Source organism: Carcharhinus amblyrhynchos, chromosome 8 (genome assembly GCF_965287045.1).
Source record: "Carcharhinus amblyrhynchos chromosome 8, sCarAmb.v2.hapA, whole genome shotgun sequence".
Classification (NCBI taxonomy): Eukaryota; Metazoa; Chordata; class Chondrichthyes; order Carcharhiniformes; family Carcharhinidae; genus Carcharhinus; species Carcharhinus amblyrhynchos.
The window spans coordinates 125,288,247-125,304,300 of NC_137331.1; the positions used below are offsets into that span (position 1 = coordinate 125,288,247).

At 46.0% G+C, this 16,054-nt stretch overlaps 1 protein-coding gene across 1 annotated transcript; it reads right to left on the reverse strand.

Annotated features, from left to right (window-relative positions):
- Window positions 1-9,891: 9,891 nt before the first annotated feature.
- Window positions 9,892-15,666, reverse strand: LOC145346901 (actin-3-like). The gene is made up of 2 exons (XM_080194776.1): window positions 15,521-15,666; window positions 9,892-10,803 (listed from the first exon to the last, which is right to left on the reverse strand). The coding sequence occupies exons 1-2, from the start codon at window positions 15,644-15,646 to the stop codon at window positions 9,928-9,930; spliced, it is 1,002 nt and encodes a 333-aa protein (XP_080050902.1). The 5' UTR covers window positions 15,647-15,666; the 3' UTR covers window positions 9,892-9,927.
- Window positions 15,667-16,054: the final 388 nt, after the last annotated feature.

Below are 16,054 nucleotides of genomic sequence, written 5' to 3' on the forward strand. Positions count from 1 at the left end.
AGTGCAAATAGGGAAACAGATTCTGGAGAGATGTTTTAATAACAGAGTTGTCGTGATGGGAGACTTCAATTTCCCAAACATCGACTGGAATATCCCTAGGGTAAGGGGTATAGATGGGGAGGAGTTTGTTAGGTGTGTTCAGGAGGGTTTCCTGACGCAGTATGTGGACAAGCCTACGAGGGGAGAGGCTGTACTTGACCTGGTACTGGCAAATGAACCAGGGCAGGTGATGGATCTTTCGGTAGGAGAGCATCTTGGATATGGTGACCATAATTCTATCTCCTTCACAATTGCGTTGGAACGAGATAGGATCAGGCAGGCTAGGAAGGTGTTTGTCTGGGGTAAGGGGAGATACGAAGAAGTCAGGAAGTTACTTGGACAAATAAACTGGAAGGAGGCGTTCTTAGGGAAAAGTACCGAAGGAAGGTGGCAGATATTCAAGGAATGTGTGTCTGGAGCTCTGAATGACAACGTTCCGATGAGGCGAGGGGGTTTTGGTGGGTCGAGGGAACCGTGGTGCACAAAGGATGTGTTGAACCTAGTCAGGAAGAAAAGGAAGGTGTACAAGAGGTTCAGGGAATTAGGAGATGTTAAAGATTTTGAGGAGTATAAGGACTGTAGGAGGGAACTTAAAAGGGAAATTAGGAGAGCCAGAAGGGGTCATGAGAAGACCTTGGCGGGTAAGATTAAGGAGAATCCCAAGGCCTTCTATAAATATGTGAAAGGTAAAAGGATAAGAAGAGAAGGGATAGGACCTATAAAAGGTGAGGGGGGAAAGGTTTGTGTGGAACCAGAAGAAATGGCGGAGGTGCTTAACGAGTACTTCGCCTCAGTATTCACGGTGGAAGCCGATCTGGGAGATTTTGTTATGGATTTGCAGCAGATGGAAAGGATTGAGTACGTGAATATTAAGGAGGAGGATGTGTTGGAATTTTTGAATTCTATCAAGGTAGATAAGTCGCCGGGACCAGATGGGATGTACCCCAGGATACTGTGGGAGGCGAGGGAAGAGATTGCAGAGCCCCTGGCGATGATCTTTGCGTCGTCAATGGAGACGGGAGAGGTTCCAGAGGATTGGAGGATTGCGGATGTAGTTCCTATTTTTAAGAAAGGGAACAGAGATAGCCCGGGAAATTACCGACCGGTGAGTCTGACCTCAGTGGTTGGTAAGCTGATGGAGAGGCTTCTGAGGGACAAGATTTACGAACATTTGGAGAGGTTTGACATGATCAGGAATAGTCAGCATGGATTTGTCAAGGGCAGTTCGTGCCTTACAAGCCTAGTTGAGTTCTTCGATAATGTGACTGAACACATTGACGAAGGAAGTGCCGTGGACGTAGTGTACATGGACTTCAGCAAGGCGTTTGATAAGGTCCCCCATGCAAGACTTCTTGAGAAGGTGAGAGGGCATGGGATCCAAGGGCCTTTGGCCTTGTGGATCCAGAACTGGCTTGCCTGCAGAAGGCAGAGAGTGGTTGTGGATGGGGCTTTTTCTGAATGGAGGTCAGTCACCAGCGGAGTGCCTCAAGGATCTGTTCTGGGACCCTTGTTGTTTGTCATTTTCATAAATGACCTGGATGAGGAAGTGGAGGGATGGGTAAGTAAGTTCGCTGATGACACGAAGGTCGGTGGTGTTGTGGATGATCTGGAAGGATGGCAAAAGTTGCAGCAGGACATAGATAGGATGCAGGACTGGGCGGAGAAGTGGCAGATGGACTTCAACGCGGTTAAATGTGTAGTCGTCCATTTTGGCAGAACCAACGGGATGAACGAGTACACTATCAAGGGCAGAAGTCTGAGTAGTGTTGAGGAGCAGAAGGATCTTGGGGTCCGGGTCCACAGGACTCTTAAATCGGCCTCGCAGGTGGAGGAGGTGGTCAAGAAGGCGTATGGTGTACTGGCCTTCATTAATCGAGGGATTGAGTTTAGGAGTCGGGAGGTAATGCTGGAACTTTATAAGACCCTTGTCAGGCCTCATTTGGAGTATTGTGCGCAGTTCTGGTCGCCTCACTATAGGAAAGATGTAGAAGCTATTGAGAGGGTGCAGAGGAGATTTACAAGGATGTTGCCTGGACTGGGAGGCATGCCTTATGAAGTTAGGTTGAGGGAGCTGGGACTCTTTTCCCTGGAGAGACGAAGGTTGAGAGGCGACCTGATAGAAGTTTACAAAATGTTGAGAGGAATAGATAGGGTGGACTCTCAGAGGCTATTTCCCCGGTTTGAAATGGTCGCTACGAGAGGACACAGATTTAAGGTGCGGGGAGGGAGGTTCAGAAGTGATGTTAGGGGTAAGTTTTTCACTCAGAGGGTGGTGAGTGAATGGAATCGGCTGCCGTCAGTGGTGGTGGAGGCGAACTCGCTGGGGTCTTTTAAAAGACTTCTGGATGAGTATATGGGGTTTAATGAGATTGAGGGTTATAGATAGGTCTGTAGGTTGGTAGGTGATGTGATCAGCGCAACTTGTGGGCCGAAGGGCCTGTTTGTGCTGTAGTGTTCTATGTTCTATGTTCTATGTTCTATAGGCCCCTCGGCCCACGATGTTGTGCCGAAAATGACAACAAATTAAACTAACCCCTTTTGCCTGCCCTTGGTCCATACCTCTCTATTTTTTGCATCTTCGTTGCTTATCTAAAAGTCCCTTAAGATGCCCCTATCGTATCTGCCTCCATTATCACCTCTGGAACCATGTTCCAGATACCGAATACTGTGTGAAAACTTGACCCTCACATCATGCCCACTAGTATTAGACATTTCAACTCTTCAACTCTGGGAAAAAGATTCTGTCAACCAGAATTAAACACGATACCCACCTGACCAAAGTTTTATTAAGCTGCAACATTACATCCTGACTCTTGTACTCAACGCCCCAACCAATAAAGACAAGCATGCCATTCACCCTCTTTACCATCCTATCATGTGGCCACTTTCAGGGAGTTTTGGGCTTGAACACCAAGATTTCTCTGTACATCAATGTCCAGAACTGTACATAATTTTCCAGTCAAGGTCTACCCAGTGATTTATTTAAGATCAGCGTAGTCTCCCAGCTCTTGTACTCTACGCTCCTGATAATAAAGACCAAGATACTACATGCTTTATTAACTGCTCTTTCCACCTGTCCTGCCACCTTCAATGATCTAAGCTCATATACACTCAACTCCCTCTGTTTCTACATCCCCTGTAAGAATTTTACCCCTTGTTTTATATTGTCTCTCCATGTTCTTCCCACCAGAATGCATCACCTCACACTTCTCCGCATTGAACTTCATCTGCCACCTTTCTGCCCACTTCACCAACTTGTCTCTGTCCTTTTGAAGTTCTACACTCTCCTCTTCAGTTTACAATAATTCCAAGCTTGTGTCATCTGAAAATTTTGAAATTGTCCCTTGCACACCAAAATCATTAAGATATATATCAGGAAAATCAAATTCACCAAAGATCCTTAGACAGCACCGTCCAAGCCATGACCACTTCCATCTAGAAGGACAAGGGCAGCAGATACATGGGAACATCATTGCCTATGAGTTCCCCTCCAAGCCACTCACCATTCTGACTTGGAAATATAAATGCTGTTTCTTCACTGTCAAAATTCTAGAATTCCCTCCCAATGGCATTGTGGGTGTACCTACACCACATGGACGCAGCGATTCAAGAAGGTAGCTCAGCACATCATTCTCAAGGGATGGGCAATAAATCCTGGTCAGCCAGCAACTCCCATGTTCCAAGAATGAATAAAAATCAAAGGCTCCAGTACTGACTCCTGGGAACATCACTACAAACCTTCCTCCAGCCTGAAAAATATCTGTGCTTCCTATTATTCAGCCAATTTGTATCCACAAATACCTCTTCCTGTTTCATGTGGGATGTAGGAACTCTAAAATTGAAACTATGTACAAAAGACAAACTCTTTGCTTTCAGAAAGTACACGATCAGATGGATTCAATGCATGTTTGTGTTATTAGTTGCACTGTCAAAACACTTCTGCTTATGCGAGTTACAGTGCAGATGAGCAAATTATTTGACTTTTTTTATGTGATTAGTGTCACAAATAAGCTTACTTAACACTGCAATGAAGTTACTGTGAAAATCCCCTAGTCGCCACACTTCTGCGTCTGTTTGGGTTCACTGAGGGAGAATTCAGCAAGGCCAATGCAACCTAACCAACATGTCTTTTGGACTGTGGGAGGAAACTGGAGCACCCACAGGAAAACCACACAAGCACAGAACATAGAGGCTCTGCACACAGTGACCCAATCTGGGAATCAAATCCGGATCCCTGGTGCTGTGAGGCAGTGGTGTTAACCACTGTGCCAGCGTGCTTCCCTCATGACATGGTTGGAGCTGCATTAATTCAGGGAAGTGGAAATATTCCATCACACATCTGACTTGTGCTCTGTAGATGGTGGCCAGGCGTTTGTTTCTGGTCAGTTGCAAGACCCAGGATATTGAGTAACAGATTTAGCAGTAGCATGGGTAATTAGAAAGAAGAAAAGTACTGCACAAGAACAGGCCTTTTAGCCCTCCAAGCCCATGCTGATCCTGATGCCCTAACAAAACTAAAAAAATCCTTTACCCTTATTTAATCCATATCCCACTATTTCCTCTATATTCATGTATCCATCCCAAGATGTCTCAAATGTTGCTAATGTGTCTGCTTCCACCACAGCCTCTGGCAGCAGGTTTCAGGTACCTATCACTCTCTGCATGAAAAACGTCCCCTGCACATCTACCTTAAACCTCCCCCCTCTCATTTTGAACATGTGCCCCCTTGTAATTGACACTTCCACCCTAGGAAAAAGTCTCAATTTTGTCGACTTCTGTCAGGTCTCCCCTCAGCCTTCGTCTTTACAGCAAAAACAACACTAGTTTATTCAACCTCTCCTCATAGCCAAAATCTAATTGAAGGTGTTGTCACGTTAATGATGGTTATTGGCTGGCATGGTGGCACAAGTACATTAGTCTATGCCTATGCTATCCATGTCTTCATCAGGACACAGAATGCACAGTTTGCCAAGGAGATACAAATCAGACTAAAGTACTTTCCACCATTAGTGAACACCCACACTCTGACCGTGCAATGGAGGGAAGGGCACGGCCCTGCGGAACAGCAACAACAATGTTAACCTCAAAAAGCTGATCTATATTTCACTACAATGTGCATCACATTTAATTTAACTGTTATAGCTGTCATTTGCCTTGCCTTCGTTAGAAGGCCAATGATGATTAAGCAACCAGCTGGCTATTGGAAACTGGTCATCCATCACAATGCTTATTTCCAGCTGAAAATCCTATAGGAAATCTTCCTTTCACTTTGTTAGACAATGACAGATTTTAAACTCTTTCATGGTATATAAGCATCGCTGGCTAGGTCAGCACTTGTGCCTACCTCACATGCAGTTTGGTGAAAGTAAGTGACCATTTCGGAGAGTAACCGAGATCCAGCCACATTACTATGGATCTGGAGTCACGTGTCAGCAGACCTGTTAAGGCCAGAAGAGCACAAATGAGCCAAATGGGTTTTAATGACATGTAGTAGTCATGATCACCTAATTTCAGTTCCAGAAATATAAATTAAATTTAAAGTTTTACCTGCTGTCATTGGTGAAATTGGAACCCAGAACTTTAGAGAACTCTAGGCCTCCAGGTTACTCATCCAGGGACATCACTACCCACCACCACCACCCCCACCCCCTGAAAACATCTTAGCTATTTTGCCAGAGTGTAAAACTGACCAGAAAATCATGGAGACCAAGATAAAGCATTAGCTTTTCTTTTAGCATCTTCAGTTACAGAAAATGATATATAAAGCGAACTTACAGATGTGTAGAGTGATGTTTTGGGAGCGACATTCTACATGCTCCCACTGCAAAGCATAGGGGTGATATCCTTAATGCGCCATCATACTGTTGGTAACAAAACAGATTTGTTTTTTATTATTTAATTTAACTTTATGGGATTTAGGTAGGGAATTTTACTTGTAGGAAGTGTGTTCGATTGCAGCTTCTGGAGGAGCGTGTAAAGGAGCTGGAGGTGGAATTAGAGGAACTCCGCATAATTCGGGAGGCGGAGGCAGACATCGATAGGAGTTATAAGGAGATAGTCACTTCTAGAAATGAGTCTTGGGTCACTGCCAGGAAGAGGGGAAAGAAGCAATTGGGGGGACAATCCCCTGGGGCTGTTCCCCTCCAAAATAGGTTTTTGGTCCTGGAGGCTACAGTTGAGGAGGAATCAACTGGGGATAGCTAAAGGGAGCAGGTCTCTGGGGGTGAGCCTATTGTGAAAGCTCAGGTGGTTAGGGGATGTAAAAGATTGGGCCTCGTGATTGGGGACTCCACAGTTAGAGGGACGGATAAGAGAGTTGGAAGTAAATGTAGGGACTCAGGGCTGGTGTGTTGCCTACCAGGGGCTGGGGTCCGGGATGTATCGGAAAGGGTATTCAGGACTCTTAGGGGAGAGGGAGATCAACCCCAAGTTATAATTCATGTGGGGACGCATGACATAGGGAGGTTAAGGGAAGGGGATATTAAGCAGAGATTTATGGAGTTGGGGTGGAAACTAAAGGCGAAGTCAGAAAGAGTGGTTATCTCCGGACTCTTGCCTGTGCCATGGGATAGTTTAGAGAGGAATAGAGAGAGGGAAAGTTTGAACTCGTGGCTGAGGGGATGGTGCAGGAGGGAGGGGTTCAGGTACTTGAGCAATTGGGACTCATTCTGGGGAAGGTGGGACCTCTATAAGAGTGATGGTCTACACCTGAATCAGAGGGGAACCAATATCCCTGGGGGGTAAATTTGCAAAGGCTATGCAGGGAGGTTTAAACTGATTCGGAGGGGGGGTGGGATCCTGAGTAGAGGGGGTGAAAGTGAGGGGGGCATAGATAGGGACTGCAATGCACGGCATCGCGGGGGTGGGGCGGAGCAGGGTTTGAAATGCGTATACTTTAATGCGAGGAGTATTCGCAATAAAGTGGATGAACTTGCAGCGTGGATCAGTACCTGGAACTTTGATGTTGTGGCCATTTCAGAGACATGGATAGAGCAGGGTCAGGAATGGTTGTTGCAGGTCCCGGGGTTCAAATGCTTTAGTCGGAGTAGAGAAGGAGGTAGAAGGGGGGGAGGGGTAGCATTATTAGTCAAGGACTGTATCACAGTGTCAGAGAGGAAGTTTGATGAGGACTTGTCTGTTGAGGTAGTATGGGCGGAGATTAGAAACAGGGGAGGAGAGGTCACCCTGTTGGGAGTCTTTTATAGACCTCCTAAAAGTTCTAGAGAGGTTGAGGAAAGGATTGCGGAAACGATCCTGGATAGGAGTGAAAGTAATAGGGTAATTGTTATGGGGGACTTTAACTTTACTAATATTGATTGGAATAGCTATAGCTCTAGCTCATTAGAGGGGTCAGTTTTTGTACAAAGCATGCAGGAAGGTTTTTTGACTCAGTATGTAGATAGGCCAACTAGAGGTGAGGCTATATTGGATTTGGTGCTGGGAAATGAGCCAGACCAGGTGCTAGACTTGGAAGTTGGTGTGCATTTTGGTGATAGTGACCACAATTCGCTTATGTTCACCTTAGTGATGGAAAGGGATAGGCATGAACCTCGGGTCAGTAGTTTTAGCTGGGGGAAGGGTAATTATGAGGCTATTAGGAGAGAATTAGGAAGCATAGGTTGGACTAGGAGATTACAGGGACTGGGAACGTCCGAAATGTGGAGTTTTTTCAAGGAGCAGCTACTGCGAGTCCGTGATAGGTATGTCCCTGTCAGGCAAGGAGGAATTGGTAGGGCTAGGGAACCGTGGTGTACTAAAAAAGTTGATTCGTTGGTTAAAAAGAAAAAGGAGGCTTATGTGCGGATGAGGCTTGAGGGCTCAGGTAGTGCACTAGAAAGCTTTAGATTGGCTAGGAGGGAGTTGAAGAGTGAGTTAAGAAGGGCTAAAAGAGGACATGAGAAGACTTTGGCTGATAGGATTAAGGAGAATCCTAAGGCGTTCTATAGGTATGTCAAGAACAGAAGGTTGGTTAGGGCAAGATTAGGGCCAGTTACAGACAGCAGAGGGAAGTTGTGTGTGGAACCGGAAGAGATTGGAGAGGCATTGAACCAATATTTCTCTTCGGTGTTCACGCAGGGGGACAGGAATATAGCTGAGGAGGACACTGGGTTGCAGGGGTGTAAAATAGACAGTATTGCAGTTGATAAGGGGGATGTGCTGGATATTCTTGAGGGTTTGAAAATAGATAAGTCCCCTGGTCTGGATGGGATTTACCCTAGGATTCTCTGGGAGGCAAGAGAGGTGATTGCAGAGCCTCTGGCTCTGATCTTCAGGTCATCATTGGTCTCAGGTATAGTGCCGGAAGATTGGAGGACAGCGAATGTTGTCCCATTGTTTAAGAAGGGGAACAGAGACTTCCCCGGGAATTATAGACCGGTGAGTCTTACTTCTGTTGTGGGCAAGGTTTTAGAAAAAATTATTAGGGATAGGATTTATAATTATTTGGAGGGTAATGAATTGCTTGGAGATAGTCAGCATGGTTTTGTAGCGGGTAGGTCGTGCCTTACTAACCTTATTGAGTTTTTTGAGAAAGTGACCAAAGAGGTGGATGGGGGTAAGGCAGTTGACGTGGTATATATGGATTTTAGTAAGGCGTTTGATAAGGTTCACCATGGAAGGCTTCTGCAGAAAATGCAGATGTATGGGATTGAGGGTAATCTAGGAAATTGGATCAGGAATTGGCTAGCAGATAGGAGACAGAGGGTGGTGGTTGATGGTAAGTATTTGTCATGGAGTTCGGTTACGAGTGGTGTGCCTCAGGGATCTGTTTTGGGGCCACTGCTGTTTGTAATTTTTATTAATGATCTGGGTGAGGGTATAGTTGGGTGGATTAGTAAATTTGCTGATGACACCAAAGTCGGAGGTGTGGTAGATTGTGAGGAAGGGTGTCATAGTTTGCAGGGAGACTTAGACAGGTTGCAGAGCTGGGCCGAGAGGTGGCGGATGGAGTTTAATGCGGAGAAGTGTGAGGTAATTCACTTTGGTAGGAATAACAGATGTGTCGAGTATAGGGCTAACGGGAGGACTTTGAATAGTGTGGATGAACAGAGGGATCTAGGTGTATGTGTACATAGATCCCTGAAAGTTGGGAATCAAGTAGATAAGGTTGTTAAGAAGGCATACGGTGTCTTGGCGTTTATTGGTAGGGGGATTGAATTTAGGAGTCGCAGCGTCATGTTGCAACTGTACACAACTCTGGTGCGGCCGCACTTGGAGTACTGTGTGCAGTTCTGGTCCCCACATTACAGGAAGGATGTGGAGGCTTTGGAGAGGGTGCAGAGGAGGTTTACCAGGATGTTGCCTGGTATGGAGGGGAGGTCCTATGAGGAGAGACTGAGGGATTTGGGGTTGTTTTCGCTAGAAAGAAGGCGGCTAAGAGGGGATCTTATTGAAACATATAAGATGATTAGAGGTTTAGATAGGGTGGATAGTGATAGCCTTTTTCCTCGGATGGAGAAAGCTAGCACGAGGGGGCATCGCTTTAAATTAAGGGGGGGTAGTTATAGGACGGATGTCAGGGGTAGGTTCTTTACCCAGAGGGTGGTGAGGGATTGGAATGCCCTGCCTGCTGCAGTTGTAAATGCGCCTAGTTTGGGGGCGTTTAAGAGATCCGTGGATAGGTTTATGGATGAAAAGGGATTGGTTTAGGTTAGTGGGTCATTGTTTTTTAACTGGTCGGCGCAACATCGTGGGCCGAAGGGCCTGTTCTGCGCTGTAATGTTCTATGTTCTATGTTCTATGAATGGAAAAGAAGAAAATCAGGACAAGAGCCTGCTTGTATGCAGTAAGTCACAAAAATGGCAACTTGAGGACCTTGTGCAAGAAGCAGAGTCGATGGTTTTATTACAGGTGAATTAGCCCCAGGCAACCACAGAATCCCACAGCAAGTTAGAAACACTTGTGATGGACTATGGAGGGGCCAGACTCATCATACTCCTGCTTACTGATCCACATTTGCTGGAAGGTGGAGAGTGAAGCCAAGATGGAGCCTCCAATCCACACTGAATACTTCCTCTCAGGTGGAGCAATGATCTTTATCTTCATTGTGCTCGGAGCCAAGGCTGTGATTTCCTTCTGCATCCGATCAGCAACACCTGGGAACATGGTGGTTCCACCAGACAAGACAGTGTTGGCATACAAATCCTTCCTGATATCTACATCACATTTCATGATGCTATTGAAACAGGTCTCATGGATGCCATGAGATTCCATCCCAAGGAAGGATGGTTGGAAAAGGGCTTCTGCGCACCTGAAACGCTCATTACCAATGGTAATGACTTGGCCATCAGGGAGCTCATAGCTTTTCTCCAAGGCTGAAGAGGAGCTGGCTGTCTGCATTTCAGATTCAAAATCTAGGGCCACGTAGGCAAGTTTCTCCTTGATGTCACGTACAATCTCCCTCTCGGCTGTGGTAGTGAAGGAGTAGCCACGCTCGGTCAGGATCTTCATTGCATAGTCAGTGAGATCCCGGCCAGCCAGGTCTAACCTCAGGATGGCATGAGGCAAGGCATACCCTTCATAGATTGGCACGGTGTGGGAAACACCATCACCAGAATCTAACACAATGCCAGTTGTACGGCCAGAGGCGTACAAGGACAGCACAGCCTGAATGGCAACGTACATGGCTGGAGTGTTGAAGGTCTCAAACATGATCTGGGTCATCTTCTCCTGGTTGGCTTTGGGGTTGAGAGGTGCCTCCGTGAGGAGAACAGGATGCTCCTCTGGGGCCACTCGCAGTTCATTGTAGAAGGTGTGGTGCCAGATCTTCTCCATGTCATCCCAGTTGGTCACAATGGCCAATGTTGTTTGAATAGCCAATGTTGTTCCTTTGTTTAAGAAAGGTAGAAAGAAGAATCCAGGTAATTATAGGCCGGTGAGCCTTACATCAGTGATAAGAAAATTATTGGAGAGGATTCTTCAAGATAGGAATTATTTCCACTTGGAAATAAGTGAACGTACTGGTGAGAGGCAACATGGTTTTGTGAAGGGAACGTCGTGTCTCACTATCTTGATTGAGTTTTTCGAGGAAGTGACAAAGGTGTTTGATGAGGGTAGGGCAGTGGATATTGTCTACATAGATTTTGGTAAGGCCTTTGACAAGGTCCCTCATGGCAGACTCATGCAGAAGTCGCATGGGATCAGAGGTGAGCTGGCAAGATGGTACGAAACTGGCTCAGTCATTGAAAGAAATCTCACAACACCAGGTTAAAGTCCAACAGGTTTATTTGGTAGCATAGCCACGAGCTTTCAGAGTGTCAGTAGAAGACAGAGGGTAGCAGTGGAAGGGTGTGTTTCTGAATGGAGGGCTGTGACAAGTGGCATTCCTCAGGCATAGCGCTGGGATCTTTGCTGTTTGTAATATAAATGTTTTGGAGGAAAATGTAACTGGATTGATTAGTAAGTTTGTGGATGACACAAAAGTTGGTAGGTTTGCAGATAGCGATGAGCATGATCAGAAGATACAGCAGGATATAGATCAGTTGGAGACTTGGGCGAAGAGGTGGCAGTTGGAGTTTAATCCAGACAAATGTGAGGAGCTTAATCTGGACAAATGTGAGCTAATGCATTTTGGAAGGTCTAATACAGATAGGAAATATACAGTAAATGACAGAACCCTTAAGAGTATTAATAGGCAAAGGGATCTGGGTGTACAGGCACACAGATCACTGAAAGTGGCAACGCAGGTGGAGAAGGTAGTCAGGAAAGCATACAGCATGCTTGCCTTCATCGGCCGGGGTATTGAGTTTAAAAATTGGCAAGTCATGTTGCAGCTTTATAGAACCTTAGTTAGGCCACACTTGGAATATAGTGTTCAATTCTGGTCGCCACACTACCAGAAGGATGTGGAGGCTTTGGAGAGGGTACAGAGAAGATTGACCAGGATTTTGCCTGGTATGGAGGCATCAATTATGAGGAGAGGTTGGAGAAACTTGATTTGTTCTCACTGGAATAATGGAGATTGAGGGGCGGCCTGATAGAAGTCTACAAGATTATGAAAGAGTAGATAGTCAGAAGTTTTTTCCCAGGGTGGAAGAGTCAATTACTAGGAGGCACAGGTTTAAGGTGCGAGGGGCAAGGTTTAAAGGAGATGTACAAGGCAGATGTTTTATACAGAGAGTGGTGGGTGCCTGGAACTCGTTGCCGGGGGGAGTAGTGGAAGCGGACACGGTAGTGACTTTTAAGGGGTGTCTTGACAAATACACGAATAGGATGAGAATGGAGGGATATGGTCCCCGGAAAGATAAAGGGTTTTAGTTAAGTCGGGCAGCATTGTCAGTGGAGGCTTGGAGGGCCGAAGGGCCTGTTCCTGTGCTGCATTTTTCTTTGTTCTTTATCCTTTGTTCAGTCCCATGCTCGACTGGGGTCTCCAGGGTTTGAACTTCATCACCAACATAACTGTCTTTCTGACCCATTCGAACCACTGATACCTAGAATGGCAAATAAAACAAAAAGGATTAATTCACAAACATATTTAAAGAGCACTCATGAGCACATATTGCTTGTATGATGTATTAGGCAAGTGATATTACAATTAATCTCCTTTCATGACCAAAGATGTTTGGATTCTCTTTATAATTGAACATAAGAACATAAGAAATAGGAGCAGGAGTAGGCCATCTAGCCCTTCGAGCCTGCCCCGCCATTCAATAAGATCATGGCTGATCTGTCGTGGCTCAGTTCCACATTCCCGCCCTCTCCCCATAACCCTTAATCCCCTCTCTTATCAAAAACCCATCAACCCGCGTCTTAAAAATATTTAGCGAGGCAGCCTCCACCACTTCAACGGGCAGAGAATTCCAGAGATTCACCACCCTTTGAGTGAAGAAGTTCCTCCTCAACTCTGTTCCAAACCGCCTCCCCTTTATCTTGAGGCTGTGCCCCCTAGTCCTACTGTCTTTTTTGAGCGGGAAGAGTCTCTCCACCTCTATCCTATCCATCCCATTCATCATCTTATACGTCTCAATGAGATCTCCCCTCATTCTTCTAAACTCTAACGAGTACAAGCCTAGTTTATTCAGCCTCTCCTCATAGCTCTCCTCATTGCTACCAGTCTTTCATAGTCACAGCTGCTCCAATGTCTGGGGACCTGGGTTCGAATCCCAACACAGCAGCTGATGGAATTTAAACTCAAAAAATACACATCTGGAATTAAAAGTGTAATGATGATCATGAAACCATTGTCGATTCTGGTTAAAAATTCATGTGGTTCAGTAATGTCCCCTTTAGGGAAGGAAATCTGCAGACATCAGAGTCGTCCACTGATGAGCTGAATGCCACAGTGAAAAACTGCACTGACCTCCTCAGAAGACAAACGCAGGACAGGGCCAACAGAATACCCTTCATCTAGAGCAGAGAAGTTACGACATCTTCTTGGGAGCCTTCAGCATGTCATCGATGAAGACAAACATCTCACCAAGGCTATCCCCACACCCCCACTACTTGCCTTCAAACAACCATGCAACCTCAAGCAAGAGGTTCGCAGCAAATTACCCAGCCTTCAGGAGAACAGCAATCACAACACCACACAACCCTGCCCCAACAACCCCTGCAAGACATGCCAGATCATCAACATGGATGCCATCATCTCACATGAGAACATCATCCACCAGGTACATGGCACTCTTGCAACTTGGCTAACGTTGTCTACCTGATGCTGGAAAGGATGTCCCGAGGCATGGTACATTGGCGAGACCATGCAGACGCTACAACAACAGATGAATGGACACCACTCAACAATCATCAGGCAGGAGTGTTTCCTTCCTGTCAGAGAACACTTCAGCAGTCAAGGGCATTCGGCCTCCAATCTTCAGGTAAGTGTTCTCCAAGGCTACCTTCAAGACACAAGATCAGTGCAGAATAGCTGAGCAGAGACTGATAGCCAAGTTCTGCACATATGAGGATGGCCTCAACCAGGATCTTGGGTTCATGTCACACTGTGTGACCCCCATCATTTGGCCTGGCTGGCAAAATCTCACCAACTGCCCTGACTTGAGACAATTCACACCTCTTTAACCTGTGTTAATTCCTCTCTCCACTCACACTGTCTGCACCTGTAAAGACTTGATTAACTGTGAAGACTCACATTCCAACCATTATCTAGTATTCACAGACATCTTCAACCTCTCTTTACAACAATCTGAGGACCCCATCTGCTTCAAGAAGAAGACCATCATCCCGGTACCTAAGCAAAACCAAGCATCATGCCTTATTGGCCAGTGGCTCTGACATCCATCAATATGAAGTTCTTTGAAAGGTTAGCCATGGCACGAATCAATTCCAGTCTCCCAGACTACCTGGATCCACTACAACTTGCCTACTGTCACAACAGATCCACAGCAGACGCCATTTCCCTGGCCCTGCACTCAACCCTGGAACATTTTTGTTGTTGGTGAGGGAAGCGGCTGTGTGCCCACCGACTGCCAACCACCGGGGGTGGCAAATTTAGTGTTTGGGGCCGCTTTTAAAGTAAATATATATGTAGAATTTACATAGATAACAAGGACATCTATGTCAGACTCATAGAAGTATTGTAGAAATCCTACAGTGCAGAAGGAGGCCATTTGGCCCATCGAGTCTGCACCGTCCAGTACTTCCCCGGAGCTGAGAAGCTACCACATCTTCTCCGGAGTCTTTAACATGTCATAGATGAAGACGAACATCTCGCCAAGGCCATCCCCACTCCCCCACTGATTGCCTTCAAATAACTGCACAACATCAAACAGACCATTGTCTGCAGCAATCTAACCAGTCTTCAGAACAGTGACCACAATACCACACAACTCTGCCACAGCAACCTCTGCAAGATGTGCTGGATCATCAACACAGATGCCATCATCTCACATGAGAACACCATCCTGTTGGGGAACACTTCAGCAGTCAAGGGCATCCAGCCTCCAATCTTCGGGTAAGCGTTTCCAAGATGTCCTCCACAACACACAACGCAGGATCGCTGAGGAAAATCTGATAGCCAAGTTCCGCACACATGAGGACAGCCTCAACCGGGACCTTGGGTTTATGTCACACTATCTGTAACCCCCACGACTTGCCTGGGCTTGCAAAATCTCACTAACTATCCTGTCTGGAGACAATACCCATCTCTAACCTGTGCTAACCTTCTCTCCACTCACATTGTCTGTACCTTTAAGACTTGATTACCTGTAATGACTCGCATTCCAACCATTATTTTGTAAATTGAGTTTGTGACTTTATATGCCCTGATTGTGAACAGAACTCCCACTTACCTGACAAAGAAGCAGCGCTCTGAAAGCTAGTGGCTTTTGCTACCAATTAAACTTGTTGGAGTTTAACCTGGTGTTGTGAGGCTTCTTACAGTGCTTAGCCCAGTCCAACACCAGCATCTCCACATCATAACCACTGTACCACCATGAAATGATGTTTCAATTACAAGAAGGACTTAGACCTCAAGCAATACTCAAAAACAGCAAGATTGAACATCCTTCCAAATAGTTTTAGGGCTCACCTGGTGACGGGGCCGTCCCACAATGGAGGGGAACACAGCCCTGGGGGCATCATCTCCTGCAAAGCCAGCCTTACACATCCCAGATCCATTGTCAACCACCAGAGCTGCAACCTCATCATCAGCCATGGTTTAAAATCTACAGGAGCTGACTGAACAACAAAGGGAAAAAAGATTAATGCAGACACAGTAGCACAGACCTTTCAAGGCAATTACTGATCAAATTAATGTTATATTTAATACTGCCTTCCAAAACTCCCCCACCCAACAGAAACTGAACCACACCAACAAATACCACCATTTTCAAGAGCTACAGAAGATCTCAACATAATCACTTCAACTAAAACCCATTCTTTTCACCTGCCACACTTTATCTGCCAAACACCACCTAATGTCTCCCTATTCCACAAAATAGGAAAAAATGATGTGTGGGCAGGCTGTTTCCCAGCTGCCTTTATTGATGCTAAGCCACTCCCTATTCCATCATTGGAAAGTTTCCACTGAGGGTCAGGAGGAGGGACCAAGAATGGTCAATTA

What these genes read in the sequence shown, in the direction of transcription:
- LOC145346901 (XM_080194776.1), bottom strand. Translation starts at nt 15,646, where the DNA reads ATGGCTGATGATGAGGTTGCAGCTCTGGTGGTTGACAATGGATCTGGG. An exon ending in TGGGACGGCCCCGTCACCAG is followed by an intron (nt 10,804 to 15,520) that starts GTGAGCCCTAAA and finishes GACATGGAGAAG; the next exon opens with ATCTGGCACCACACCTTCTA.